This window comes from Crotalus tigris, unplaced genomic scaffold, assembly GCF_016545835.1.
Source record: "Crotalus tigris isolate CLP2741 ecotype Arizona unplaced genomic scaffold, ASM1654583v1 scf7180000017666.379230911805:20528666, whole genome shotgun sequence".
In the NCBI taxonomy this organism is placed as follows: domain Eukaryota; kingdom Metazoa; phylum Chordata; class Lepidosauria; order Squamata; family Viperidae; genus Crotalus; species Crotalus tigris.
Window position 1 is genome coordinate 4,540,746 of NW_024096552.1, and position 27,846 is coordinate 4,568,591.

The 27,846-nt window shown below is 47.0% G+C and overlaps 1 protein-coding gene and 1 pseudogene across 4 annotated transcripts; both read left to right on the forward strand.

Annotated features, from left to right (window-relative positions):
* Window positions 1-418: 418 nt before the first annotated feature.
* On the forward strand, window positions 419-5,640 carry LOC120305040 (annotated as a pseudogene).
* Window positions 5,641-7,925: 2,285 nt separating this feature from the next.
* Window positions 7,926-25,924, forward strand: LOC120305140 (zinc finger protein 585A-like). Of its 4 annotated transcripts, XM_039336560.1 has the most exons (6): window positions 7,926-8,565; window positions 9,266-10,084; window positions 11,093-11,206; window positions 11,992-12,118; window positions 12,900-13,865; window positions 24,376-25,924. In XM_039336560.1, the coding sequence occupies exons 2-6, from the start codon at window positions 9,770-9,772 to the stop codon at window positions 25,788-25,790; spliced, it is 2,937 nt and encodes a 978-aa protein (XP_039192494.1). In that variant the 5' UTR covers window positions 7,926-8,565; window positions 9,266-9,769; the 3' UTR covers window positions 25,791-25,924. The 4 variants fall into 4 exon arrangements, with proteins under 4 accessions (XP_039192494.1, XP_039192493.1, XP_039192491.1 ...); XM_039336559.1 differs by lacking the exons at window positions 7,926-8,565; window positions 9,266-10,084; window positions 11,093-11,206; window positions 11,992-12,118; window positions 12,900-13,865 and adding exons at window positions 18,319-18,626; window positions 20,262-20,375; window positions 22,786-22,912 and having other exon boundaries at window positions 23,746-25,924; XM_039336557.1 differs by lacking the exons at window positions 7,926-8,565; window positions 9,266-10,084; window positions 11,093-11,206; window positions 11,992-12,118; window positions 12,900-13,865 and adding exons at window positions 18,642-19,250; window positions 20,262-20,375; window positions 22,786-22,912 and having other exon boundaries at window positions 23,746-25,924.
* Window positions 25,925-27,846: the final 1,922 nt, after the last annotated feature.

The window sequence follows — 27,846 nt, forward strand, 5'->3', positions numbered from 1 at the left end:
CCTTTGCAGCCCCGGATCCAACCTGCCTTCCCCTCCCCGATCTCCATCCTGCGTCAGTCTCTGCATCTGATGGAGGCGGCTGCACTCACGAAGCTCTCCTTTTGCAAGGAAAGGTGTCAGCTGCAAAAGGAGCTACCAGGCGCCTTCCGACGTCCAGCCCCCGATCCGTCCGTCCTGCGCTGGACCCAGAGACCAAGGAGAGCCCCACCTTTCAGTGGAGGCTCCCCAACTTCCATGTAGGGCGCAGCACCTAGGCAGGAGCAAGCGGGCGATGAAGAGGGGCGACGCCGAGATCATCGGTCCTTCCCTGCCCTTTGCAAGCATCGCCGTCCCAGCCTCCGCTTCCATCGCCCACCTTTCAGCAAACCCCGCCCACTCCGAAGAAGAGCAGTGACGTAGACATTTCGGCAGGCCGGAAATGGAAGCTACCCTTTGATTCTCTTCCTACTAGGTCCCCTCTAGGAAGCACATATCTCTCGTTCTGGCTCCTTGTTGAAACAGGTGAGCCCTGGAAGGCGCAAAAAATTGGCGGGAAGCTCTCCTCAGTTGCTCTCCTCAGGCGGGTAAAGCCCGAGTGAGCGGAGACCCATTTCTGCCCTCCTGAAACCGGAGAAGGGGTTTCGGAGGGGCCGGGGGACATTTGGGTCTGCCTCGGACCTCTTTTGGCTGCTCTCGAGCAGGAGACCCGATGGAGGCCCAGGAATCCCCAGGGATGGAGGCCGCCCTCAGCCCAGAGATCCACCGCCGGCGCTTCCGCGGTCTCGACGGCTGCCGCCAGGAGGCCGAGGGGCCCCGGGAGCTTTGCAGCCGCCGGCACCGCCTGTGCCGCCAGTGGCTGCGGCCGGAGAGGAGCAGCAAAGGGGAGATGCTGGACCTGGTGGTGCTGGAGCAGCTGCTGGCCCTGCTGCCCGCGGAGATGGAGAGCTGGGTGAGGGAGTGCGGAGCCGAGAGCTGTTCGCAGGCGGTGGCCCTGGCCGAAGGCTTCCTCCTCAGCCAAGCCCAGCGGGAAGAGCCGGGAAAGGGGCAGGTGAGGAGGGCGGGGGGGGCTTCGTCCTGGGAGCTCCATTGGGGGGGGGGGGAGGATCAGAGATCTAGCTATGTCTGCAATAAGATTAAAAATATGACTCTGCAGCCTTTTCCGGAATTCCTCACCTTTGAAGAATTGACTTCTTGAGACAAAAGCTTTTGTTTCCTAAATTAACCTTTCTCTTCTTTACGCCTCTGTATCCTTTGTGATGTTATCATATCTCATAATAATTGGTGTGATCTGCTGCTACCTGAATCTAGATAAGGGGAAGCAACTGGATTATGTGAATGGCCTTTGATACAGAGCCACATTTAATAAAGAAGTGAACTAATTAACACATCCTTACAGTTTATGTACATGGAAACACAGCCTGCTGTTTTAACTCTCCCGTTCATCATTTACTGGGAAATACAATCACATGCTGAGTCCCTGAAGTGTCTCTGAATTCAGCTGGGGAAGTACAGATAGGGAAGAGAAAGATAAGGAATACAAACTAACATAGATAAGGTCCTCTGAAAATGGATTATAAATCAGGCTGTTCTTCTGATGCAGGAGCCGTTCCAGAGGAGATTTCAGCAGAGCTCCGGGGCAGAGGAGATCTATTCCGTTCTATTCAGGAGCTGTTTTTCTGGAGGATCCAACTCTGGCCACCTTGCCAGGTAGGTGCAGGTTTCTTCTGAGAACAGTAGCATCCCAGCTCCATCCATTCAGCAGCTGTGTTTAATACCAAAAGCTGAGTCTATGTGCACTTGAACACAGTGTCCACTCACATTTGGCTTTCAAGATTGTTCTGGAGATGCAAACAGGAGACAATTCACAGGCATGGAACTTTATGTTAGAAATGTAATTTAATTGTAGAAAGAGTTTAATATTTCTTAATACTATTAAGAAGAGTACGTAAAATAGTTAGAAATGAAATCTATGAATTGAAACAATAACAGTGTTTATTTTATTAAATATTTATGCCACCCATCTCCCTTGTAAGGTAACTGTAAGTATACCAAGAAAAATGTAGCACATGAAAGATAAGCCAGTAAGTCAACACTAAGAGGCTGTAAGAATAAAACTTGTTCAAGTGACTTGGGATTTCAAGGACATTGCCAATATTTTGAAATGGGTTAGGAAAGAAGTTCCTAGTGCTATGTCCTGTTTTCTCAGAATTTGGTCAGCGAGGAAGGTAGATTTAGGGGATTTTCTGCCAAAAACCTACTTCCTAACTTACTCCAGGCCACTGGGAAGCTCCCCAACATTGGCTGTGCTGCATTCTACATCCTGGAAGCAGCTAAGCCGTGATTTGTTCATTTGCAGCTTCCCAGCCCCAGAGACTATGTGGACAGGATGACATGAATCCATTCTGAAACAAAATGTCCATTTGGCTCTTGCACACGTGTGTTTTCTGTTGTATGCACTTACAATTGTTTCCTGGGATTGTCTGCTTTTTTCTCTCTCTAGAGCTCTGATCCCTTTGAGGAGGTGACTGTGGACTTCACGGATGAGGAGTGGAAGCTGCTAGATTCTGGCCAGAAGGCCTTGTGCAGAGAAGTCGTGCAGGAGTTTTCTAGGGATAAGGCTGCTCTGGGTAAGGCCAGGCTGTTCAATTCTCTATGAGGCCGTGGCAGAAACGTTCACCGTAGAATTGAGAAATATCCTAGATACTCCATGGAAGTGACTGAATAGATTAACTGATCAACATCAAAGCTTTAATCTGTTCTTTGGCTGAAAATATTCTTTCTATACAATCAGGAGACTCCTAGATTTTTTCAATCTTTTCATCCATTGTATACTTTTAGGATAAGGCAATATCCAAGTACCACCAATCGCCTAGCAAGGTGTCAGACTTGAACCAAAAAAAAGGAAAAAAGTGATAAATACAGGTAGTCCTCTACTTACAACTATTCGCTTAGTGACTGTTTGAAGTTACAACAGCACTGAAAAAAGTGATTTATGACCATTTTTCATATCTATGACTGTTGCAGCATCCCCAGGGTCATGTGATTTACATTCTGATGCTTGGCAACTGATTCATACTTATGACGGTCACAGTGACCCAGGATCATGTAATCACCTTTTGCAACTTTTTGACAATTGAAGTCAATGGCTGGGGGGAGGAGGCGGGCAACTCAATGTCACTCAGGTCACGGAGCGCCTGTGGGGGGTGCAGGCGGGGCTTTGGGGTGATCCGTGGGTCTTTGTTGTAGGGGGATGGGACTGGGGTGGGCGCCCTCTCATTGTCCCCTCCCTCCTCCCTTTCTTTCCTTCCCTCCCATTGTCTCTTCCTTTTCTCCCTCCCTCTCATTGTTCCTTTCCACCCTCCCATTCTCTTCCTTCTTTTCTTCCTTCACTTCCTCTCATTCTCCCTCCCTCTCTCCCTCCCTTCCCTTTGTCCCTTCCTGCCCTCTTTGTTCCTTTCTTCCCTCCCTGCCTCCCATTGTCCCTTCCTTCCTCCCTCCGTGCCCAGAAAAGGGGGGAGAGGCTGCCAGTTTATTTATTTATTTATTTATTTTAAAAATAAAATAAATAAATTAAAATTTGTAATGAGGGAGAAAAACAAGCATCCCCTGGAGGAGATCAGCAAATGACCCTTGCCACTTCACACACCTGTGGACTCCAGGGGAGGAGACGGTGTGAGCGGCGTGAGAGTCCATGTTACCTGTGCTATGCCGCTCAGACCCCAGCATGGTTTCAGCAGGCAGCGGTGTGCTCTTTACTGCACAGAGTGGCTGGATGAGGTGAACTGGCGACATGCTGAACCTGCCACGCAAGCTGACCGTGTTCTCAATGCTTTCCTTTCATCCAGGACCCCAAGTACATGCGCACACCGCCTCCTCTCTGCACAGTGAGGAGAGAGCGCCGCTACCTGCTTGGTCAGGCGGAGGGGGGAGCTGGGCGGCGTAGTGCAGATAACGTGGACTCTCATACCACGACCCTTCCCCAGGTGCGTTTCTTACCTGTTTGTCGCTGCCACCTGTGTGCATGCCCGGCCTGTTTTTTGTCCTCTCACCCCGCCTCCTCCTTTTCACTTTGGTGCAGCTCCAGCTGACTCTTCCTCCTCTTCGCAAGGCTGTGTCTTTTCTTTTTGTTTCTCTCCTCTCCCGCCCAAACTGCCTTTTATATCCATTCCTGTCTCCGCCCCCCCTCCTGTTTCTTCCAGAAGTGTGATGGAAGTGCCAGTCCTGGGGCCTTTGCCTCGCCCCAAACAGCCCTGCAGCTCCTGAAGACTCTCTCAGGGCCAGTCTTGCACTGCGCCACTTTGGCTCGTTCACTCTCCTGATACCCTGGGCTGGGCCATGTATCACATGCCAATGTATCACAGGTGGTATGCATACCACCGATTGAAAAGCCCTGTCCTAGATAACAATTTGCAGATATCACATCCTGGCTAGACAAATGGATTTTAACTAAACCTGGAATGTAGATTGGCATGTTTTTGAGGGGCACCTTCTAAATTCTAATCAGTATGTTCATTTTCTTTTTTTCCCATGCAGATGGTGTGTGTGTGAATGAGAACGACAAGGAGACAAGGTTAAATCTACTCGAAATAGACAAGAACGAAGTAAAAGTAATCCTTGGCCATCAGAGGGACACGAAAAGTTTAAAGAGAAAACAGCCAGAAGATGGAGGGGAAAAGTCATCCACTTCTCTTGGTATTTGTGGCTTCCTATCCCAGCAAGATCAGAAAGAAATGAGAAAAGGAAAATATAGAGAAAAAGAAAACATGAATTTGAATTACATAACTATGGCAGAATCCACACTAAAAAAAACCTGCACGCCTCTAGACACTATGGAGAATAACTCCTTCGCTTCTACTCCACCAGAAAAACTGTATTGGAAATGCAAACCACATACATCTGTAAAAACTGGAGGGGATTCCAGTCTGAGCAGAAAGAGGAAAGTCTGCATGTGTGGAAAGAGTTTCATTAGCAACAGTCATCTTATTTGCCACCAAAGGATCCACACAGGGGAGAGACAAATGCATGGAATGTGGAAAGACCTTTACCCAGAAAGGAGATCTTAATCGTCACAAAAGGATCCACACTGGGGACAGACCGTACAAATGCACGGAATGTGGAAAGAGCTTTACACGGAAAGGAGATCTTAATCATCACAAAAGGATCCATACTGGGGACAGACCTTATAAATGCAAAGAATGTGGAAAGAGCTTCATTAGCAACAGTCATCTTACTTGCCACCAAAGGATTCACAGTGGGAAGTGACCATATAAGTAGATAGATTGGAAAAAGCTACACTGGGAAAGCTCATCTTAAATTGTCATGAAAGGATCCACACAGTGCATAGGCCGCATTAATGCACAGAGTGTGAAAATAGCTTTACTTGGAAAGCACAATTCTCATAAATAGCATATAAATCCACAGAGGATAGAAAGAGCCTTTCTGAGGAGAGAGGCGATATTGCTCACCAAAGTATCCACAGGGGAGCCAGCCCACAAATGTATTGAGTGTGGAGGGAAAAAGCCTTTAATGACTACACGTAGTCCTTGATTTACAACCACAATTGAGCCCAAAATTTATCTTGTTAATTGAGAATTTGTTAAGTGAATTTTGCCCATTTTACGACCTTTCTTCCCTTAGTTGTTAAGTGAATAGCTGCAGTTGATAAGTTAGCAATCCGGTTGTTAAGTGAATCTCGATTCCCCATTGACTTTGCTTGTCACAACATCACAAAAGGGATCACATAATCTTGGGACACAGCAAGTCATGGATATAAACCAGCTGCCAAGCATCTGGATGTTGATCACATGATCATTAAGATGTTGCAATGGTTGTTAAGTGTCAAAATTGTCATAAGTCACTTTTTTCAGTGCCATTGTAACTTTGAAAGGTCACTAAACAAACTGTTGTAGGTCGAGGACTTCCTGTACAGCAGTCGTCAAACAAGGCCTGCAGGCCAAATCCGGCCTACCGTGTTATATTTTTCCCACCGAGCCGCCCTGGAAACGACGAAGGACCGGCCCACAGTGCCTCAGCTTGTCCCAGGCTGACCGGGCGCTGATCTACAGGAAAAAACAAGTGAGTTCATGCATTGAGCTTTATTTGCAACAGTCAACATATTATTCATCCAAGGATCTAGACATGGCAGGACGTTTATTAAAGCATGGAAAGTGAACAAAATAATCTGGTTTGAACTGGAATATTATCTACCATCTAAGTGATCACATGGAAGAAAAGCTACAAGCAATCGAATATCAAAATTGCTGAGAGCAAATCAGTGACCTTAGTTAAAGGATGATTTATTTCTTCTTTAGGCAAATGTTTGTTTCCACTCAGAGATAATTCATGGGGAAAAAATAAATTCAAGCCTATTTCAACCTCCCAGCCTCCTCAGGGATGTAAGAAGCTCCAGCATTTGAGGGAGTGACATGAATTCATTCTTTCTTCTCTCCCTTTTTTTCTTCTAATGCAGGAATTCAGCTGATATTATTTAAACTATTCATTCTCATTGACAATATAGCAAACCTCATTACAAAATCTTATATGCCTTTGTTTTTCTTCTTTACAAACAATGGAAAAGGCTTCTGGAGAACATGGATAGGGAGGGGATAACAGGAGAATGAGACTGGCTTTGGGAGACATGGGAAGAGCCTTAGGCTGGACAACCATTATGTAAAAGATAACTTAGTGCCCACAAGGAGATTGTGAGGGGGTTGGGGCATTAGAAGAATTGTAGAAGAAACTCCCTAATTTTTCAGAGTAAAAGGAGAGGAGGGGAGAAATACTTGCAGAGTTTCTGGAGTTTGTATTGTGGCCTCACAGTAGAGATGGTGCTAGTATTCATTCTAATGCTTCAGGTCTGGATTTAGCTCAAAAGGCTGACAAATTCATCCAGTCAGGATTCCCAGACCAGGAATGCAGATCCCAAACCTTTATCCAAGACAATTTCAGTAGCCAACAATCGCCCTACCCAAAGATGCACACGCAGAAAATGGAGCATCAGGTTTCTGTGATATTCTGGCCACATTTTACATTAGAATATCAAATCACAGTTTGGATATCCTTTAGATGTCTGTAGTATTTTTCCGCTTCTTGCTAAACGCCTTACAAACGTGACCAATATTTACAATTTCTCTGCAGGCTTCCCTGAAACGCAATGATGAAGCCTGCAAGGAAGGAATCAGACCACCGTTTGCTGGCTGGTTCCTGGGGGCTAGCTGAAAAATGTCCACCCCAAAATCCAAACTGACTTTTTTCAGCCAACCTTTGGACAGCAAAAGTGCTCCTCGGCAACGGTGTGGAAGCTATTTATGGTATGGGAAAGTTAAAGTTAATTCAGACTTTAAAAATCATTATCTTAGATGTTCCATTTTGAGGGTATGGAACAGATATAGAGCAAGGCTGTGTTTAAAATACCTTTGTGCTTTTTGACACAAGAAACATGCTATGAAACGAAAATGGTAACTGAATAGAGCTAGGCAGAACGGGTAACGAATAGAGCTAGGCAGAGGGCGAGGCTTCCCCTCGTTTGCAGCCCCGGATTCATCCTGCCTCCCCCTCCCGTCGCCCTCCCCGATTTCCATCCTGCGTCAGTCTCTGCATCTGACGGAGGCGGCTGGTCTCACGAAGCTCCCGTTGTGCAAGGAAAGGTGTCAGCTGGAAAAGGAGCTACCAGGCGCCTTCCGACGTTCAGCCCCCGATCCGTCCGTCCGTCCTGCGCTGGACCCAGAGACCAAGGAGAGCCCCACCTTTCAGCGGAGGCTCGCCAAGTTTCCTGCAAGGCGCAGGACCCGGACAGGAGCAAGCAGACGATGAAGAGGGGCGACGCCGAGATCATCGGTTCTTCCCTGCCCTTTACACGCAACGCCGCCCCTGCCTCGGCTTCCGCCGCCCGCCTTTCTGCGAACCCCGCCCCCCTCCGAAGAAGAGCAAAGGCGTAGACATTACGGGAGTCCGGAAAAGGAAAGTCTTCTTTCATTCTCTTGTTAACCTGGTTCCCTCTATCGCTTTGGCTCCTTGTTCTGTCACTTGAGGTCAGAAGCGTGCAGGAAATCGGCGGGAACGATTTGTAGTTGCTCTCCTCAGGCGGGTAAAGGCCGAGTGAGCGGAGACCCATTTCTGCCCTCCTGCAAACCGGAGAAGGCGTTTCGGAGGGGCTGGGGGACATTTGGGACTTTCTCGGGCTTCTTTTGGCTGCCCTCGAGCAGGAGACTCGGTGGAGGGGCAGACATCTCCAGGGATGGAGACCGCCCTCAACCCAGAGGCTCAGCGCTGTCATTTCCGCGGTCTCGACGGCTGCCGCCAGGAGGCCGAGGGGCCCCGGGAGCTTTGCAGCCGCCTGTGCCATCAGTGGCTGCGGCCGGAGAGGAGCAGCAAAGGGGAGATGCTGGACCTGGTGGTGCTGGAGCAGCTGCTGGCCCCGGGGACGGCGAGCTGGGTGACGCAGTGCTGAGCCGAGAGCTGTTCCAAGGCCGGACCGCCAAGCCCCTCTCCCCCCCCCCACGGTCCAAAAGCGGAGCGGAGACTGAGCGGGACGAGCACGCCCTGACTCACCGAGGCTGCCTACGCAGGACGCCCGATCCGCTTTTGGTGAGTTCCGAGGAGCGTGAGACCGCGCCCCCAAAGGCTTCAACGCGCCCAAAGCTTTGGCAAACGGACGAAAGGCTTTGGGGGGGGGGGGCGATCTCGTGCCGCTTCAGGCCTTCCGTCCCCTTTGCAAACGCTTTGGGGCGCGGAGAAGCCTGAAGGGGCCCGAGAGCGCCCTTCCCCTCCGCAAAGGCTTCTCTTCTCTCTTGCACGAGTGGAGCTGCACACACGCACACACCCCAGCCCATTGCTCGCGCCGCCTGGTTCCCTCTCTTCCCCCACCCCGCCGGGCCGGGCCGCCAAGCCGCAAGTATTAGGGATCTGAGCCTTTTTAAGGATGAATAAAAAAAAATATATAAAGAACGTTCCTCCATAGCAGTGTTTCTCAACCTTGACCATTTTAAGGCATGTGGACTTCAACTCCCAAAATTCCACAGCCAGCATTGCTGGCTGTGGAATTCTGGGAGTTGAAGTCCACATGCCTTAAAATGGTCAAGGTTGAGAAACACTGCTCCATAGAGAAGAGGCCACCAAACTGGCCATAAGAAGCCCGGAGCCTTTTTTACTCCCTTATTTACTAATAAATGGATACATTGACGTGCAAAGACGTCTCTGCCTTAGGACCCTTATTGACATTTTTCTCATTTCTCTCCAAGAAGTCTCTCCCCCCCCCCACACACACACTTTCTTCCCTCTGTTCCAGGAACACATCAGCATTTCCAAAAGATTCGGACACAAGAGCAAAAGAAATCCCAGAGGCCCAGAAGCGACCGTCAATCTTCTCCGCCCCTCGCACCTTCTCCCGCCCCCAACCAAATGCTCCACCAGCCCTGGAGTTCGAGCAGCTTTCTAAACGTCAACGGGCAAGGAAAGGAGCATGCGCAGAAAGACCTCGGTCAGTACTCGCCGAGCAGAGGAGGCGGCGGAGGGCTTCCCGGGGAAGCTCTCTTAAGGCAGCGGTAGGGAATGAGGGACACCTGTGGCGTTTTGCCCCTCTAGGAAGGAGCACTCTTTGACCGAGGCTCTCGGTGTGAGCGGGAAATCGTGGCGAAGCGAGTGGCAGCTGCTGCTCTGAGGGGCAAAAAGGTCTGAAGGAGCCGAGCCCCTCCCCCTTCTCCCCTGCTGGAAACCGGGCAGTCGGAGCGGAGTGGCTGCCCTGGGCTTGTTTTGATTACCCTCGAGGAGAAGACCCAACGGAAGCCCAGGGATGGAGGGCGCCTTCAGCTCAGAGGCTCAGCGCTGGCATTTCCGCGGTCTCGACGGCTGCCGCCAGGAGGCCGAGGGGCCCCGGGAGCTTTGCAGCCGCCTGCACCGCCTGTGCCGCCAGTGGCTGCGGCCGGAGAGGAGCAGCAAAGGGGAGATGCTGGACCTGGTGGTGCTGGAGCAGCTGCTGGCCCTGCTGCCCGCGGAGATGGCGAGCTGGGTGAGGGAGTGCGGAGCCGAGAGCTGTTCGCAGGCGGTGGCCCTGGCCGAAGGCTTCCTCCTCAGCCAAGCCCAGCGGGAAGAGCCGGGAAAGGGGCAGGTGAGGAGGGCGGGGGGGCTTCATCTTGGGAGCTGCAGGGTGGTGGTGGTGGTGGTGGGAATCGGCAATCTAGGCAAAATCAAAGAGATTCAGAACATGCCTCTGCAGCCTTTTCTGGTACTACTAATAGCAGTAGCACTCTTAGACTTATATACCGCTTCACAGTGCTTTACAGCCCTCTCTAAGCGGTTTACAGAATTACCATATTGTCCCCAAAGAGTCTGACTCCTCATTTTACGGATGGGGAGGATGGAAGGCTGAGTCAACCTTGAGCCGGTGGGAATCAAACTGCCAAATGGTAGGCAGCAGACAGTCAGCAGAATTAGCCTGTTTTACTGCCAAGATTTGGAGAACCAACTTCTTCTTGAGGTAAATGCTTCTGTTTCCTTTGGAGATAATTCTGTTGCAGAAAAGAGAAGTTCAACCCTGTTTCAACTGCTCATGCTCATGAGGGATGTAAGTGAGTCTAGAATTTGAGGAAGTGGCCACAATTTCTTGTCAGGCATCTCTTCTTGTTTCCTCTGGTGCAGGAATTAATTGGGGCACTTTTTCCATTTCAGCTGATGATATTCAAACTATTCTCAATCACTCCAATATTTCTGACTTTATTACCTAAAAAGTTGGGTTGTAACCTGTAGGTTTTTCTCAATCATGTAACAGAATATTTTTTTTTTCTAAGGAAGTTTATGAAACAGTGGTCTCCCCCCCCACCCCCGCCCCCGAACAGTTCTGCATTATGGGAGTACTTGTTGTGATTTTCATAGCTGTTTCCCACCAATTAGAGTTTGATCTTCTGTTAGTTATTGCAGCAGGGCTCCTTAAGTCTAATTTTTACAATGGTAGGCATTTACCCCAAAAATAGAAGTCATGTGCAGTACAGAGTCTCTGAGTTGTCTTAACTTTGACTTGGGTTGGAGAAATACAGGTGGAATGGCAAAAGGTAAAGCAAACAAACTAATCTCATTATGGTTTTCTGAAAGTGGATCATAAACCAGACTCTTCTGTCAGGTGCAGGAGCCATTCACTGGGGAGATCTCAGCAGAGCTCCAGGAAAGAGGAGATCCATCCAGCTCTTCTCAGGAGCTGCTTTTTAGGAGGATCCAACATGGGCCTCCTTGGCAGGTAAGTGCAGGTTTCCTCTGAGAACAGCATTTCCACCTCTCTCCATTCATGAGTTGCTTTTACCACCAAATGCTGAGTGTGTCCGTTTGAACACAATGTCCCCCCCGGAATATCCTGCAGAACACTTCAAGATTGTTCTGGAGTTGCAAACGAGAAAATTTAGAGACTGAGAGCCTTGTATTAGGCAACAAAATTTCTTTGGTAGAAACGTTTCTTAACACTTTTCTTAAAACATTTCTTAATACTCTCAATATTTCTCAATGCTTTTTCAGAAGAGAGCTGGAAACTAGTTAGAAATGAAGGCCACGAACTGAAACAATAGAAATAAGGTTAAAAACTGCGTATGGACTTAGGGCTTCATCCTTCATGGGATTCATGTTTAAGTCAGTGCTAAACAGCTGCAACAGTAAGACTGATGGCCAAGTGACTTGGGATTTCTAGGCTCATTGCCAAAATTTTGAGATAGGTTAGGAAAAATTTCTAGTGGATGTGTCATGTTTACTAGTTTGCTATCCTAGGGGATTCTGTTCCCCAAAACTTCTCGCTGTGTTATTCTGCCTCTGCAATGGTGACTGTGTTGCCATTCCACAACCTGGATGCACCTAAGACATGATTTGTGTAGCTATGGCTTCCCAGCCCCGAAGACTATGTGGAGATGCAGGCATAAATTAGTTTCCGGTAAGAAAATGTCCGTTTAGTCCCTTGCAAAATTCTGTTTCCCTTTTGTGCAATAAAACAAGTCTTTCCTGGTAATGTCTGCCAAGGAACATTTTCTTTCTTATCAGGGATCTGGTCTGTTTGAAGAGGTGATTGTGGACTTCACGCTGGAGGAGTGGGAGCTGCTAGATTCTGGTCAGAAGACCTTGTGCAGGGAAGTCATGTGGGAAATTTTGAAGAATATGGCTGCTCTGGGTAAGGCTAGGCTTTGCTCTGGCTTCCATTCACTGGGAGATGTTTTTTTCTGTGGAAGATGAATAGGAAAGATATTAACACTCAGATGCTTAAGGTGACCATCTCTCCTTAAGCCCTTGCTGGAAATACCATAGACTCTAAAAATGTCCTAGATCAGTGGTGGTGAACCTATAGCACGGGTGCCAGAGGTGGCACTCAGAGCCCTCTCTGTGGGCACACCATCGCCCCAGTCCTAGGCCTTCAGCTGGGTTTTAGAAAACCTTTTCGCTTTAGGCCTCCGCTACCGTGTGCAAAAAAAAAAAAAGTTCAATCAGTCAATTTCAACTTCTTGTGGGAAAAAAAAATCTTGCAGAGTTGGAATTGATTGAACTTTTTGGTCCCACCCAGTCTGCCATTACCACCGCAGCCATCCCCACCCAATGGGCCACGCCCACCCAATGGGCCACGCCCACCTAATGGGCCACACCCACCCAGCACTCGATGATGCATAAGTGGGTTTTGGGTTGCAGTTTGGGCACTCAGTCTCTAAAAGGTTCTCCATCACTGTCCTAGATGTTCCATGGAAGTGGCTGAGCAGATTGACCAATCAACACCAAAGAGTTAATATATTTCTTGGCTGAAAAATTCTTTGTATACATTCAGGGTCTCCTAGATAACAATTTGCAGCCATCAGATCCTAGTTAGACACATGGCTGGTGCCAACCTGGAACACGTGTTTTTGAAAGGGGGAGACCCTCCTTTCACCATTCTCAATTGTAACAAACATTTTCTTTTTTCTAAGGAGACGATGGGCTGAAAAATGAGAATAGCAAGCAAGCAGGGTTAAAGGCAGAGAAGCATGAAGTTGAAGACGTGATATTTGCCCATGAAGAGGACACAAGAAGACAAGAGAGAAAGCACACAGAAGATGAAGGGGTGAAGCCATCCATTTCTGTTCCTGTTGGAATCCCTAATTTCCTGTTCCAGCAAGACCTGGAAGGAAAGAAAAAGGAAAAATATGGGGGAAAAGAGAAAAATCCATTTGATTTACATGAATGTGACGAAAACCAGACTGAAGGAAAAATGTGTGCAATGTATGAAAAATATGTCAGTCATTCTTTCTCTCTTACTTTACTAAAGGAATTATACAGCAAAAACAAACTACATACCTCTGTAAAATCTAGGAGGGATTCCAGTCGGAGCAGAGAGATGAAACTATGCATGGAGTGTGGAAAGAGATTCATTAGCAAGAGTAAACTTATTCTCCACCAAAGGATTCACACTGGGGAGAGACCACATAAATGCCTGGAGTGTGGAAAAAGCTTTACCCAGAAAGGGCATCTTAATTCTCATAACAAGATCCACACAGGGGAGAGGCCATATAAATGCATAGACTGTGGAAAGAGCTTTTCTGAGAAGAAAGAAGTTACTCGCCACCACAGGATCCACACAGGAGAGAGGCCATATAAATGCCTGGAATGTGGAAAGAGCTTTACTCAGAAAGGACCACTTAATTCTCATGAAAGGATCCACACAGGGGAGAGGCCGTATCAGTGCATGGAGTGCGGAAAGAGCTTTACCCAGAAAGGACAACTTAATTGTCATGAACGAATCCACCGAGGGGAGAGACCATATAAATGCATGGAGTGTGGAAAGGGCTTTACCCGCAAGGGATATCTCACTTCTCATGAAAGGATCCACACAGGGGAGAAACCTTTTAAATGCCTGGAATGTGGAAAGAGCTTTTATGACAAGACAAGCGCTACTCGTCACCAAAGGATCCACGCGGGAGGGAATGTATAAATGCCTTGAGTCTGAAGAATTCTCGAATGACTACGGCATCTTTAGTTGTCAGAGGTATCCAGACAGGAAAATTAGAAATGCATGGAAAGTGGATCAGGCTTCACTGAGTATAGGGTCTCGCCTCATAAAAGGACGTACACATGAAAAACTATACACATCCATGGACTGAGCTTTATTTGCAACCGCCAACGTATTCATCATCCAAGAATCCAGACATGGCAGGCAGCTTATTAATGCACGGAACATGCAAAGATGTTTTTCTTGAGCCTGGACCTTATTTATCATCCAAGCAGCAACACACAAGAAAAGGTATAAGCCCTCAAATGTGGAAAGAACTGAAGATGGATCAGTGGCTTAATTTTTCATAGGATGACCCATTCAGGAGAGTTACCATAGAAACATAAAAGATTGGGGGAGTTAGTGAAAATGCACTATTATCTCACTCATCGTATACTTTTTAAACGTATTCTCAGATATGGAGGGCATATAATCTCTTTGAAAGTTGGTTATTTTGGTGTTGTTTTAGTGCAGGGCGTATGGTCACTCAGAAGTTCAGTCCCTAGTCATCTCACAGTTAGACTGTTACAATGCACTCTACATGGGGTACCCTCAAAGAGAATTTGGAGGCTACAGCTGAGGCACCCTCTCACCCCACTGGGATTGGCCTGCCCCACTTGTGCCAGCAGAGGAGGCATGCTGCTAGTCCCATCAGCCAAATTATTCCGACTGGCAGGGTCCAGGAGGAGGGCCTTCTCTGTTATAGCTCCTGCCCTCTTGAACAGGTTAGTGCCAATCCTCCTTTCTTACGGCCCTAAAGAACTGGCTCTGCCAGTTGGTGTGGGGCCCTAGTGGAGGAACAGTACAGTGGAGGTGATTGATTAACCGCCTCCCCCCCTACTTTGCTCCCTGCTTCTGACATGTCCTTGATTTCAATCTTTGGTTTTAATTTATTCAGGCCTTAATGTAGATGTATTTTTCTGTCTGTAAGCCATCCAGAGTTACTTTATGGTAAGATGAGTGGTCAATGAATGAATGAATGAATGAAAAAAAAAAAAGAAATCAGGAGGTTAGACCTGATGTGATGTGGCAGCCGTAAAAGGTGGAACAAGAAGAAAAGTCACCCTGCACAGCTAAAGAAAAGAGAAGTGAATGGAAGAAGATATTTATAATTTATCATTTTTGTTTTACATCTTCAAGGAATGAAGTTCCTGAAAGTCTTTAGGAATTTCTTCAGACAGGATCTGCCTAGGGCTGCTGTGTTAGGCATATGTAAAGGCCTATGTAACTCCAAACTGGATGTTTTTTGTAATCTTAACGTACATTGCCCAAACCCTCACATTCCCACTGTTATAGTTTTCCAATTGTATAAATGAATATGTTCCATGATTTCTTAAAAGCATCTCTCCTGGGCTGTTGACAGTAGGAGAGAGAGAGAGAGAGAGAGAGAAAGTAGAGTGGCAGTTTGGCCTAGTGATTAAGGCACCTGACAAGGAACTTGGGACTGTAAATTCTGGTTTTAACTTAGCAATGAAAGCTGACTGGGCTAGTCACTCTCTGTCAACTCAATTCATCTTCACGGGGTGGTGGTTGTGGAGAAAGTAGAAGGAAAGAGTATTAGATATGTTTGCTACATTGAGTAATTTATAAAAATAAAAGCAGTATTAAAAAAGGGTTAGGAAGTCAAGTTGGAAGAGAAAGGGAATGGTAACAATCTCTAGGGATAATGGTGGCCCAAGTCTGTCATGAGCACCTTTTTTTGGAGTTCTCCAATCTTAAGATGATCCTGCAAGGTTTCCTCCATGTAATCCCTCCATACTGCCTAAATAGTGTGTAACTGAGGGGCCCCATTAAATTCAAATTTCACACAGACTGGATATAGGTAGTCCTTGACCTACGACCATAAATTTATGTTCAGCGAGACAGTTATTTTGCTCCATTTTACAACCTACCTTGCCATAGTTCAGTAAATCACTGCAACTGTAACATGGTTGTAAGTGAATCGAGCTTCCCCATTGAGTTTGCCTGTCAGAAGTTCGTAAACTATGATCGCATGACCCTGGGACACTGCAACCGTGATGAATCGGATGCCAAACATTTGAATTTTGATCACGTGACCTTGGGGATGCTGCAATGTGTGAAAAACGGTCATAAGTCACTTTTTTCGGTGCTATTGTTAAGTTCGAATGGCCACTAAACAAACTGTTGTAAGTTGAGGAGTGCCTGTGCAGCAACTTTTGTACTGTCTTCCTGGAACGCAAGGTGAAACGCCTGTAAAATGGCTGCAGAAAAGACATTCTGCACTTGGGCACTACATTCCCCTAAATCAGTGGTTCACAACCTTTCTAATGCCACGACCCCATCATACAGTTCCCCATGTTGTGGTGACCCCCAACCACTTATACATCACCAGGTGCCAGGGGAGTGGCCAAAGAAAAGGGGAAAAAAATGGCGGACAGCCTTGTTTGGCGACCCCCGTGAAATGGTCGTTCGACCCCAAATGAGGTCCCGACCCCCAGGTTGAGAACCACTGCCCTAAGTTCAGAGAACACTTAAGAAATGTTTGAACTTTTCTCTCTTTCTGTCTGTGTGACTGTGTCTTCAAGTCATTGTGGAGTCCATGTGATGGTCTGGAGCCAGGGGTAGGCAACCTTGGCTCTTTTATGGCTCGAGGAGTTCAATTCCCAGAATTCCTGAGCCAGCCATGCTGAGGGGACAGGGAGAGGTTTTCAAGCTGAGCCATGCCGGCTCGGGAATTCTGGGAGTTGTAGTCCACGAGTCATAAAAGAGCCAAGGTTGCCTACCCCTGGCCTGGTCTGTACCCTGCAGTTTTCTTTGCAAGATCTTAGAAGTGGTTTGCCATTGCCTGCTTCCTTGGGCTGAGGTTAGGACTGGTTCAAGGTCACTAGGGTTAAGATAGGATTAGAACTCCCGTTCTCCTTTATTTCTAGCCCAGTATCTTCACCATACAGCTGCTCCACTCACAGTTGCCTTTGCTAGCCTGCACTCCAAGACCCATGCCACCCTGTGGTCAGCTGCCCCATCTGCTGCCATATTGTTGCTCCTGCTGCTGTTGAGATATGCCCGGCCTGTCTGCTTGGCCATATTAGAGCTGGCTTTGTGTGGGGAAATAAAAGCAGCTTTAACGGGGTAAACTGAAGCTAGGGTCCCCAACTCCTGGTCCATGTACCAGCACCGGCCATGGCACGCCAGAAACTGGGCCATGCAAAGCCCCATCGGCAGTATGTAAAACCATGTCCGCTGAAAAATCTTCACAGAACTGGTCCCTGGTGCCCAAAAGGTTGGGGGCCACTGAACTAGAGTATGCCAAAATGCCCCTTTGTGTCATGCTCCCGGGCTATATGAGGCTAGTTTTCCACTTAAATGGGCTAGCCCAGTCTTTATCAACCGTGTCAACTTTAAGATGTGTGGACTTCAACTACCATGCTGGCCGGGGAACCTTGGGAATTTAAGTCCATACCTCTTAAAAGTTGCCAAAGTTGAGAAACACTGAGCTAGAGTGCACACATGCCCCTTTGTGTCATGTTCCTGGATGTATAGGGCTGGCTTTGCACTGCAAAAAAGAGAAAAAAAAGTGAAACCTGCCTTTCAGATTCTCCCCCCCACCCCGTTTTCCCATCGCAAAGTCAGCCCAACCCCTGCCCAGGGTTCTTTGCAAAGGGGTGATGCTGGAAGCCCTTTCACCCAGTGAGAAGGCACTGGGGATTCCCTCAGCTTCTCCTACACAAGTCCCCGAGACAACCTCTGCTCTTTCCCACTAGGCCAGGAGTAGGCAACCTTGGCTCTTTTATGATGTGTGGACTTCAACTCCCAGAATTCCTGAGCCAGCATGGCTCAGCTTGGAAATATTCCCTTTCCCCTCAGTATGGCTGGCTTAGGAATTCTGGGAGTTGAAGTCTACGAGTCAAAAGAGCTGAGGTTGCCTACCCCTGCACTAGGCAAAACCACTTCCTGTCTCATGAGAACGGTGTGCGCCTTCCATTCTCCATCACTCTCTTTTGCAGCACCATTTGGAGAATAGCAAACAAACCTAGTTTTGCAATGCTTTGGGAGGCCTCAGAATCTTTCCAAAGGCTTTCTTTCCACATGGGAACGGGGTATACCTGTTAGAGAGGGGCTGGTGCAATTTGGAGAAGGCAGTGAGCAGCATCTGGAAGAGGCTCTCACACAACCTCCCAGAAGGCTGGACCTGCCTGATTAAGAGAGGGAGGAACACAGTAAAGGTAAATTGGGCATGGCAGAACTTGTGGAGCCCAAGGTGGCTGCGGCATTGAGGTGCCTACCTCTGGTGCAGGGGGTCAGACTGAATAATAATAATAAAAATAATAACAATAATAATAATGAAGTTGGAAGGGACCTTGGAGGTCATCTACTCCAGCCCACTGCTCAGGCAGGAAACCCTATACCATTTCGGACAAATAGCTGTCCAGTCTCTTAAAAACTTCCAGCGTTGGAGCATTCACCACTTCTGGAGGCAGGTTGTTCCATTGGTTAATTGTTCTGTCAGGAAGTTTCTCAGCTGGACACGGTCCCTATCTGTCAAGTGAGCCTCGCCCGATTTAGACGGCTGGGACCGAGAGTATCGCTCCTTTGCATGCCTGGCCACTCCAGTCCCTGCTTTTGCCACGCGACTTCCGGCGACACCTCCCACTCCCGCCCTGGGAGGAAGAGGAGCAGAGCTGACATCTGTGCTGCCTGGAAAAGGAAGGTCCGATCTAGCAAATCCGTATCTATCGTTTGGAGGGAGCGGGAAATTACTACGTGAGCCGTTCGCAGCTGCTCCCCTCAGGCGCAGCAGCCCCGAAGAGACCCCGAGCCCCGTTTCTCTCCTCCTGGGAAGCGCGAAAGAGGGGAGGTGATTTGAGGGGGACAACTCGGCTTGTCTCTTGGGCTTGTTTCGTCAGAAAGCCCCATGGAGACCGAGAGGTCTCCGGGGATGGGAGCAGCCGAAGTCCCCGCCGCCCTTCAGGAGGAGAGCGGAGGGGGCTCCGGGGGAAGAAGCCGCCCGGAAGGTCTCCCCGAGGGCGCCCTCAGCCCCGAGATGCACCGCCGGCGCTTCCGCGGTCTCGACGGCTGCCGCCAGGAGGCCGAGGGGCCCCGGGAGCTTTGCAGCCGCCTGCACCGCCTGTGCCGCCAGTGGCTGCGGCCGGAGAGGAGCAGCAAAGGGGAGATGCTGGACCTGGTGGTGCTGGAGCAGCTGCTGGCCCTGCTGCCCGCGGAGATGGCGAGCTGGGTGAGGGAGTGCGGAGCCGAGAGCTGTTCGCAGGCTGTGGCCCTGGCCGAAGGCTTCCTCCTCAGCCAAGCCCAGCGGGAAGAGCCGGGAAAGGGGCAGGTGAGGAGGGCGGGGGGGCTTCATCCTGGGAGCTCCATGGGGGGGGGAAGGATCAGGGATCTTGCAGTCTCTGCAAGACGTCAAAGAGATTAAGAACATGTCTGGGCAGCCTTTCAGGAATTCCTCATGTTTGGAGAACTGATTTCTTTCTGAGGCAAATGCTTCTGTGTCCTCTTGGAAATAATTCTGTGGGAGAAAAGAAAAATTCAACCCTATTTCATGCACCTGAGGGATGTAAGAGGTATCTGACTTTGAGGAAGTGGCCACAATGCCTTGTCCAGCCTCTCTTTCTTCTTGTAATATATCTCAATACTGCAAGGGAGAGACTTGCCCAAACATTTTGCAGAAAGATAGGGTGCAGCAGAGGTTTTTGGAGAAGGGGCTTTTTAAAGTGTGCTGGGAAGAGCTGCTCCTAATTAGGCAATAGTTGTCAGAAGTCTTCTGCTTTTTATTCTAAGCAGAGCACCCCTTGTAAATAGGATAGTCCTGTATGAAAAATGTTTATAATAGGAAAAAAACCTAAGCTGCAGAGAGAATACAGTGATCACTAGGCTCCCTTCCAGCAGATGGTAGGAGAGAGCCTGGAGGAAACCCATTTTGCAGATTAGATACACAGATTATCTGTAGTTATCATTAGTGTTTGAAGGAGAAGATACGAGAAAGATAAAGGGAATAATGCAATTACCCACACCCTTTCCTCTGAAAGGGTTTGCTCAACTATTAAAAAGCTTTCTCTTCCCTTACGCACCTCCCTAATGTTATCCACATGTAGTGTACTTCAATATTTACATTCTGATCTTCTAGCCAAATTAGGACAAAAATTTGTATTATGTGAACTGCCCATCTGTTCATCGTTTACCCAAAAATATTAGCCAGTTCAGAGCAGAGTCCCTGAGTTCTCTCATTTTGATGGATTGGGGAAGTACAGGTAGAGAAGCAAAAGGAAAGGTAAGTGAACTAACATGGTTATGGTCCTTCCAAAGTGGATCATAAACCAGGCTGTTCTGACAGGTACAGGAGCCAATCACGAGGAAGATCTCAGCAGAGCTCCTGGGAAGAGGAGATCAATCCAGCCTTTCTCAGGAGCTGCTTTTCAGAAGGATTCAACTTGGGCCACCTTGCCAGGTAAATGCAGGTTTCTTCTGAGAGCAGAAGAGTTCCAGCTCCGTCCATTCACAAGCTGCCTTTACCACCAAATGCTGAGTCTGTGTGCATCTGAACACACCATCCCCCAAGAAGGTCTTGCTGAGTCACATATTCGGCTTTCAAAATTGTTCTGGAGATGCAAATGCTGAGAAACATGTATTAGTAAATGTAATTTATAGGTTGGAAGAGTTTAATACTTCTTAATACTTTTCAATGCTGAAATCTAGTTAGAAATGAAATCAGCAAATTGAAACAAAGGGAATAGGATTGAGAAATGGTTCAAAAATATGCTAGCATATCCACTTAAAAATGATTCATATGAAGAACAGACCCCTAATTCAACACTAAGTGGCTGCAACAATAATACATGTTAAAGCTTTTTGAAGACCTTTGAAACTAGTTCAAAAATAAAAGCCCTCCCCCCTCCCTCCCCCCCTCTCAGCAAACCACTTACTGGGAAAATCTAACAAATTCCAATCCTTTTTGTCTTTTAAAAGGGGGGGTATGCCACTCGCCTGTCTCAATAACTGTTTGACAGTTCCTAGGGAACAAGAAAAATAAAAGGACTACAACAGTTTGTTTTACATCAGGGGTAGGCAACCTTGGCTCTTTTATGACTCGTGGACTTCCACTCCCAGAATTCCTGAGCCAGCCAATGGAATTTGTGGAACTAAAAAAAATTCAGTCAGACCTTCCAACTTCTTGTGGGGAAAAAAAAAGATCTCACCTGGAGTTGGAAAGTCTGACTGAACTTTTTTTAGTCCCACAAACTCCGTTTCCCTGCAGCAGAAGAGAACCATGCCAGAGCTGGAAAGCAGGTTAGCAAAGAAATGCTTTCAGGGAAGAGGGAGGAGCTGCGCTGGGGGGAGAAGCGGCAGGAAACGGGGCTGCCATTTCCAGAAGGGAGAAGGGAGACATGGGCAACGTAGGGCAGCAAGCAAGTGCTGTTCTCTGCTCTGCATCCCTGCGCAGAGCCACTGCATTCTCTGTGAGACAGGTGACAAAGGACTGGCGGAGGGAGGCAGCGGGGAAGGTGTGTGACAGGAGAGTTGGCGTAGGATGAGGTGGCTGCGCCCGGGCAGGTGATCTGCAGGGCGAAGTTCACTCCCCCCTGGCTCCGAAACGGTGGAGGGGGACTTGGCCTACTCCGCCCATCCCATCCACCTTAGCATGGCAGTCCGGCTTGGGAGGGGAGTGAAAGGTGGCCGATCACGGAATGGCCTGGGGGGGGGAGTGGGTGTCTGAGTTCCGGCACCTTTTTTCTCACAAAAACAGCACTGGCCTTATCAAGTGGGAAGGTGCCTCCGCCTCTGGCCTCCTTCCTTGTGCTCCAGGGTGTGAATGAGGCAGGCGCCTCGTGCATAAAAGGTGCTCCTGTGGGGCGAGAGCACGTGGTGGCTATAAAGAGCTGATCTTTCCTTTAGGCCCCAGTTTTGAGGCTGGAGAGGAAGGTGTAACGCAGCCCTCGGCTGAAGATCTTTCAGATGCGGAGCTTTGGGCGGTTCCTGAGGAAACACTCTTCTCCTCCCTCAAATTGGCTGCTAGCGGCTTGGTTGGCTCTGCTCCGTCCAAGTTGAAGAAAGCAGAGGCCAGCAGAAAGCAGCTTTCTTCAACTCGGACGGAGCAGAGCCATCAAAGCCGCTAGTAGCCGATTTGAGTGCGGAAGACAAGAAGAGCATGAGGCCAGGTGAGAATAAGGGTGGCTGGGGAGGGGGGATCATGGCAGTGGCATTGGCAGCTCCCCCCACCCAGCCCATTTCCCCAACCAGCTCCATACGATACTTAGCAGAACACACACACCCCACAGGCCCCGTCTGACCCACGCACCTTCTTTCCAACAGTCCTCCATCTCTTCCTCCACTGCCACCACGTGCAGTCCCAAGAAGAAAGGAAGGTTGTGGGCAGTCCCACAAACAAAAGAAGCTCAACCAATCAATTCCAACTTCGCAAATCTTTTTTTCTCATGAGAAGTTTGAATTGAATGGTTGAACTTTTTTAGTCCCACTTTTTTTTGTGGTACTGCAAATAGCAGAGGAGGACTGGGCTGCAGGAGAAGGCTGAAAGAGCTTCATGTGGCTCCAGAGCCACGAGTTGCCGACCCGTGGTCTAGGGGATTCTTCTCCCTGAAACCTCCTTGCTGGTTTATTTTGGTCCAGTGGAAAGCTCCCCAATGGTGTCTCTTTTAGCATTTTACAACCTGGATGCACCTAAGCCATTTGTGCAGCTACAGCTTCCTAGCCCTAAGGACTCTGTTGATACGCAGACATAAATCTGTCCTGCTAGAAAGTACCCATTGGTCTATTGCAAACCTATTTTCTGTAATAAGAGAGAAAACGTAGACGTCTTTCCTGGTATTGTCTGCTAAAGAAAGTTTTATTTCTCTTTCTAGGGATACAGTCCCTTTGAGGAGGTGGTTTTGAACTTCACAGAGGAGGAGTGGAATCTGCTGGATTCTGGCCAGAAGGCCTTATGTAGGGAGGTCATCAAGGAGATTTCTACGGATATGGCAGCTTTGGGTAAGGCCAGGATTTGCTCTGGGTTCCCTTCATTTTTTCAGTGGAAAGACAACAGAGAAGTTGTCTGCACTTAGTTGCATCTTTACAAGGCAGTGCAGAAATACTCATCATCGATTTGGGAAATGTTTAGATGCTTTGTGGACAGGGTTGGGCAGATTGACGGATCAATACCAAAGCTTTAATACATTTCTCAGTTGAAAAATTATTCGCATACCATCAGTCTCCTAAATAACAATTTGCAGCTATCACATCCTAGCCAAATGTGGGTGGTGTAAGGACCCACCCCACTTTGCATCTTAAGAAGACAGAACTCTTGGAATATTTCTTCCAACAGGCATCCTTTATTAAGAGAAAATGGTTGCAGGCATTCTAGACAGGACTTGGGGCCAAGCCCTATGGTTCAAGGTTTTAAGGGGTTCCCAGCAAACCCATCCCACCCCACCATCCTTCCAGGCGTTACATTTCCACCGCCTTTTCCTCATTGCCGGCGGAAGGGAGACTTCAGAGGGGAGTAGATGAAAGCTGATGGCCCCATTGTTATGTGTAGTCCTTTTGGTGGTATTCACATACAGTCCCTTTTGAGGTTGTACCGAAGGAAGTGAGGGCCATAAAACCCCTTTGTTCACCCCCCTTCCCCTTCATCGTATGACAGAATCCAGAGAGGGCAGAAATGGGGTTTTCCATAGTCGATAACTAGAGATGAAATATAAATGGATTCTGACAGGTGGTGACAAATCTGGAATGCAGATTGGCATGTTTGTTAGTGAGGGAAGACAATATTATCCTTCGCCATTCTATATTCTAACCCAAATATTTATTTTCTTTTTTCCAAGCCGATAATGGGCAGGACAAAGAGAATGACAAGAAAGCTAGGTTGAAGCCACTTGAAACAGAGATGCATGATATACAGGAAGTAATGTTTGGCCATCAAGGGGACATAAAAAGGCAAGAGAGAAACCACACAGAAGGAGGGATGAGCTCATCCACTTTGCTTCCTATTGGAATCCATGGCTTCCTGTCCCAGCAAGTTGAAAAAGTAAAGAGAAAGGGACAATACAAGAAAAAAGAGAAAAATCCAAATACATATGACTATGAGAGAAACCAGACTAAAGGAAAACTCTATGAGTCTCAACAGTATGGAAAATATGTCAAAAATTCCTTTGCCCTTACTTTACTTAAGAAAGTCTATAAGAAAAACAAACCACAAACCTCTATAAAATCTGGCAGGGGTTCCAGTCGGAGCAGAGAGATGATACTGAGCTTGAAGTGTGGAAAGAATATTGGTAGCAAGAGTAAACTTAATCTCCACCAGAGAATACCCACTGGGGAGAGACCATATAAATGTCTACAGTGTGGAAAAAGCTTTACTCGGAAAAGATATCTTAATTACCATAAGAGGATCCACATAGGTGATAGACCTTATAAATGCCTGGAGTGTGGGAAGAGCTATACTCAGAAAGGAGATCTTAATTCTCATAAAAAGGCCCATACAGGAGAAAGACCATATAAATGCACAGAGTGTGGAAAGAGCTTTGTTTACAATAGAAACTTTATTTTTCATCAAAGGATCCACACAGGAAAGAGACCGTACAAATGCCTGGAATGTGGGAAGAGTTTTTTTAGCAAAACATGCCTTACTCGGCACCAAAGGATACACACTGGGGAGAAACCACATAAATGCTTGGAGTGTGGAAAGAGCTTTACTCAGAAAGGACATCTTAATGCTCATAAAACATTACACACTGGGAACAAACCACATAAATGCCTGAAGTGTGAAAAGAGCTTTACTCGAAAAGAAAGTCTTAATTCTCACGAAAGGAATCACACTGGGGAGAGACCGTATAAATGTCTGGAATGTGGAAAGAGCTTTACCCAGAAAGGACATCTTAATTCTCATGAAAAGATCCACACAGGAGAGAGACCATATAGGTGCCTGGAATGTGGAAAGAACTTCAGTGACAAAAGTAGACTTAATCGCCACCAAAGGATCCACACAGTGGATAATCCATATAAATGCCTGGAGTGTGGAAAGAATTTCAATAGCAAGAGTAAGCTTAGTGTCCACCAAAGGATCCACACTGGGGAGGAACCACATAAATGCTTGGAATGTGGAAAGAACTTCAGTGACACAAGTACTCTTAATCGCCACCAAAAGATCCACACACTGGATAACCCATATAAATGCTTGGAGTGTGGAAAGTGTTTCAATATGAAGTATAAGCTTAGCCTCCACCAAAGCATCCACACTGGGGAGAAACCACATAAATGCCTGGTGTGTGGAAAGGGCTTTACGCAGAAAGGACATCTTAATTCACATGAAAAGATCCACACAGGAGAGAAACCATATAGATGCCTAGAATGTGGAAAGAATTTCAATAGCAAGAGTAAGCTTAGTGTCCACCAAAGGATCCACACTGGGGAGAAACCACATAAATGCTTGGAGTGTGGAAAAAACTTCAATGACAAAAGTAGTCTTAATTGCCACCAAAGGATCCATACAGTGGATAACCCATTTAAATGCCTGGAATGTGGAAAGAATTTCAATAGCAAGAGTAACCTTAGTATCCACCAAAGGATCCACACTGGGGAGAAACCACATAAATGTCTGAAGTGTGGAAAGAGCTTTACTCAGAAAGGACATCTTAAGGCTCATAAAATGTTACACACTGGGGAGAAACCACATAAGTGCATGAAGTGTGGAAAGAGCTTTACTCGAAAGGAAAATCTTAATTCTCACAAAAGGATCCACACAGGAGAGAAACCATATAAATGCCTGGAATGTGGAAAGTCCTTTTCTCGGAAGGGACATCTTAAGTCTCATAAAAGGATCAACACTGGGGAGAGAACATATATGTCTATGGAATGTGAAAAAAAATGATTACAACATATTTATTTGTCACAGAGGCATCCACACAGGAAAACGATGGAGATGCATGAAAAGTGGAACAACTTTCACTGAAAATAATGTACTTACTTTTCATAAAACAATCCACATAGGAAAAACCAAATGAATCCATGCCTTGAGCTTTATTTGCAACTGTCAACTTTTTCATCATGCGAGGATCTAGATATGGCAGGATGCTTATTAATGCATGGACTGTGGAAAGATCTTCTGCTGGAATCATATTTAACATACAGGAGAAATATTATAAGCAACTGAATATGAGAATTGCTGATGGTGGATCAGCAATTTCTTGAGGCAAATACATCTATTTCTTCTAAGAGAGAATTCAGGAGAAGAAAATAAATTCAACCCTATTTCATCCTGGATTTTATAAAGAGGCATAGAATCAAGATCATGCGAAGTATTAGTACCACTTTATAAAACCCTAGTAAGACCACACATGGAATACTGCAACCAGTTTTGGTCACCATACTACAAAAAAGATGTTGAGACTTTGGAAAAAGTTCAGAGAAAAGCAACTAAAATGATCAAAGGCCTGGAGGCTAAAATATATGAAGAACGGCTGCAGGACTTAGGTTTGGCTATAGTCTAAAGCAGTGATTCTCAACCTTTTTAATGCCATGACCCCCAACCGGTTGTAAGTTGAGGACTACTCAACTGGTGCAGCACTGTTTGCAGAATGGGACTTTTGGCGGGCTCAGCAGGGCAGAGACAGCCTGGACAATTCCTATTGGCTTTTGAAAGCCAATAGAATTAGACTCTATTCAAGAGAGTCTATTCCATTGGCTTTCAAAAGCCAATAGAATAAAACGGAGTAGCACAGCTAAGGAAAAGGAAAAAAATGGCGGACTGCGTTGTTTGGCGACCCCCATGAAATGGTCGTTTGACCCCAAATGGGGTCCCGACCCACAGGTTGAGAACCACTGGTCTAAAGCATAATAATTCCCTGAATACATTGATTGTTTTGTTGTGTTGTCTGTGACTATCTTTGTTAACACTACGCAACTAAATTTTTTGCTTTGTTCAGTAATTTGCTTGTTTATCTCCTCAACCTCTCCTCATACTTGGCGGGGGGGAAAAGCAAGTCTAGATTGGGATGTTCAAACAATGTAGCAAACACAGCAGTGGCACTACTTCCGTTAGAGAGCAAGCATCCCAGTCTGGTGGAAGGCTTAAGTGGGAAATTAGTCTGGAATTTTTACGTAAACCCAATGGCAACATCTGACCCCATCCCCAAATGCTTTTGAGCCTTTTCCAGTAATTCCCAGGCGAAAGCTACTAGTCTGGGATGATTCCTGTGGAACAGGCATAAAACAATCCAGTAGCCTGTTTGAACTCTATAAATACCTGTCTGGTTCTTTGCAGCTGATAACTTTCATATTATGGCTGAAGAAATGATGCTGTTTGAACCAGATCAATTTATGTATCATAGTTTGGTTGGTTGGTTTGCAGTTTTGTGGTTTCACTTCTTTCTCTTGGTTAAAGACTGGAATATAGCGCTTCTCCAGTCTCCTGGCAGTTTTTCTAATAGTTTAGGAACACTCAAAGATTACAGTCAGTGCTTCTGAAATCACATACCAAATACCCGGGATGTTATTCATGTGGTCCCAGAGAATTGAATTCATTCAGAGCAGGTCAGCCTTCTATTACTACTCCCTTGCGTAGTTCCACCTGCATTTTCCTTCTGCCATTGCCATGTTGTGAAAAGAAAGATGCAAAACAGAATAATAATAATTTATAATTAATATAATAAAGTTGGAAGGGACCTTGGAGGTCATCTAGTCCAACCCCCTGCTCAGGCAGGAAACCCTATACCATTTCGGACAAATCGCTGTCCAGTCTCTTCTTAAAAACTTCCAGTGTTGGAGCATTCACCACTTCTGGAGGCAGGTTGTTCCACTGGTTGATTGTTCTAACGATCAGGAAGTTTCTCCTTAGTTCTAAGTTGCTTCTCTCCTTGATTAGCTTTATCATGTCCCCCCTTGTCCTTCTCTTCATTAAACTAGACATACCCAATTCCAGCAACCGT

Coding starts and splice junctions, on each gene's coding strand:
- LOC120305140 (XM_039336560.1), top strand. CDS start 9,770: ATGGAGGGCGCCTTCAGCTCAGAGGCTCAGCGCTGGCATTTCCGCGGT. Junction 12,119..12,899: donor GAAGAATATGGCTGCTCTGG/GTAAGGCTAGGC, acceptor CTTTTTTCTAAG/GAGACGATGGGCTGAAAAAT. Junction 13,866..24,375: donor TGACAAGACAAGCGCTACTC/GTCACCAAAGGA, acceptor CTCAGAAAGGAG/ATCTTAATTCTCATAAAAAG.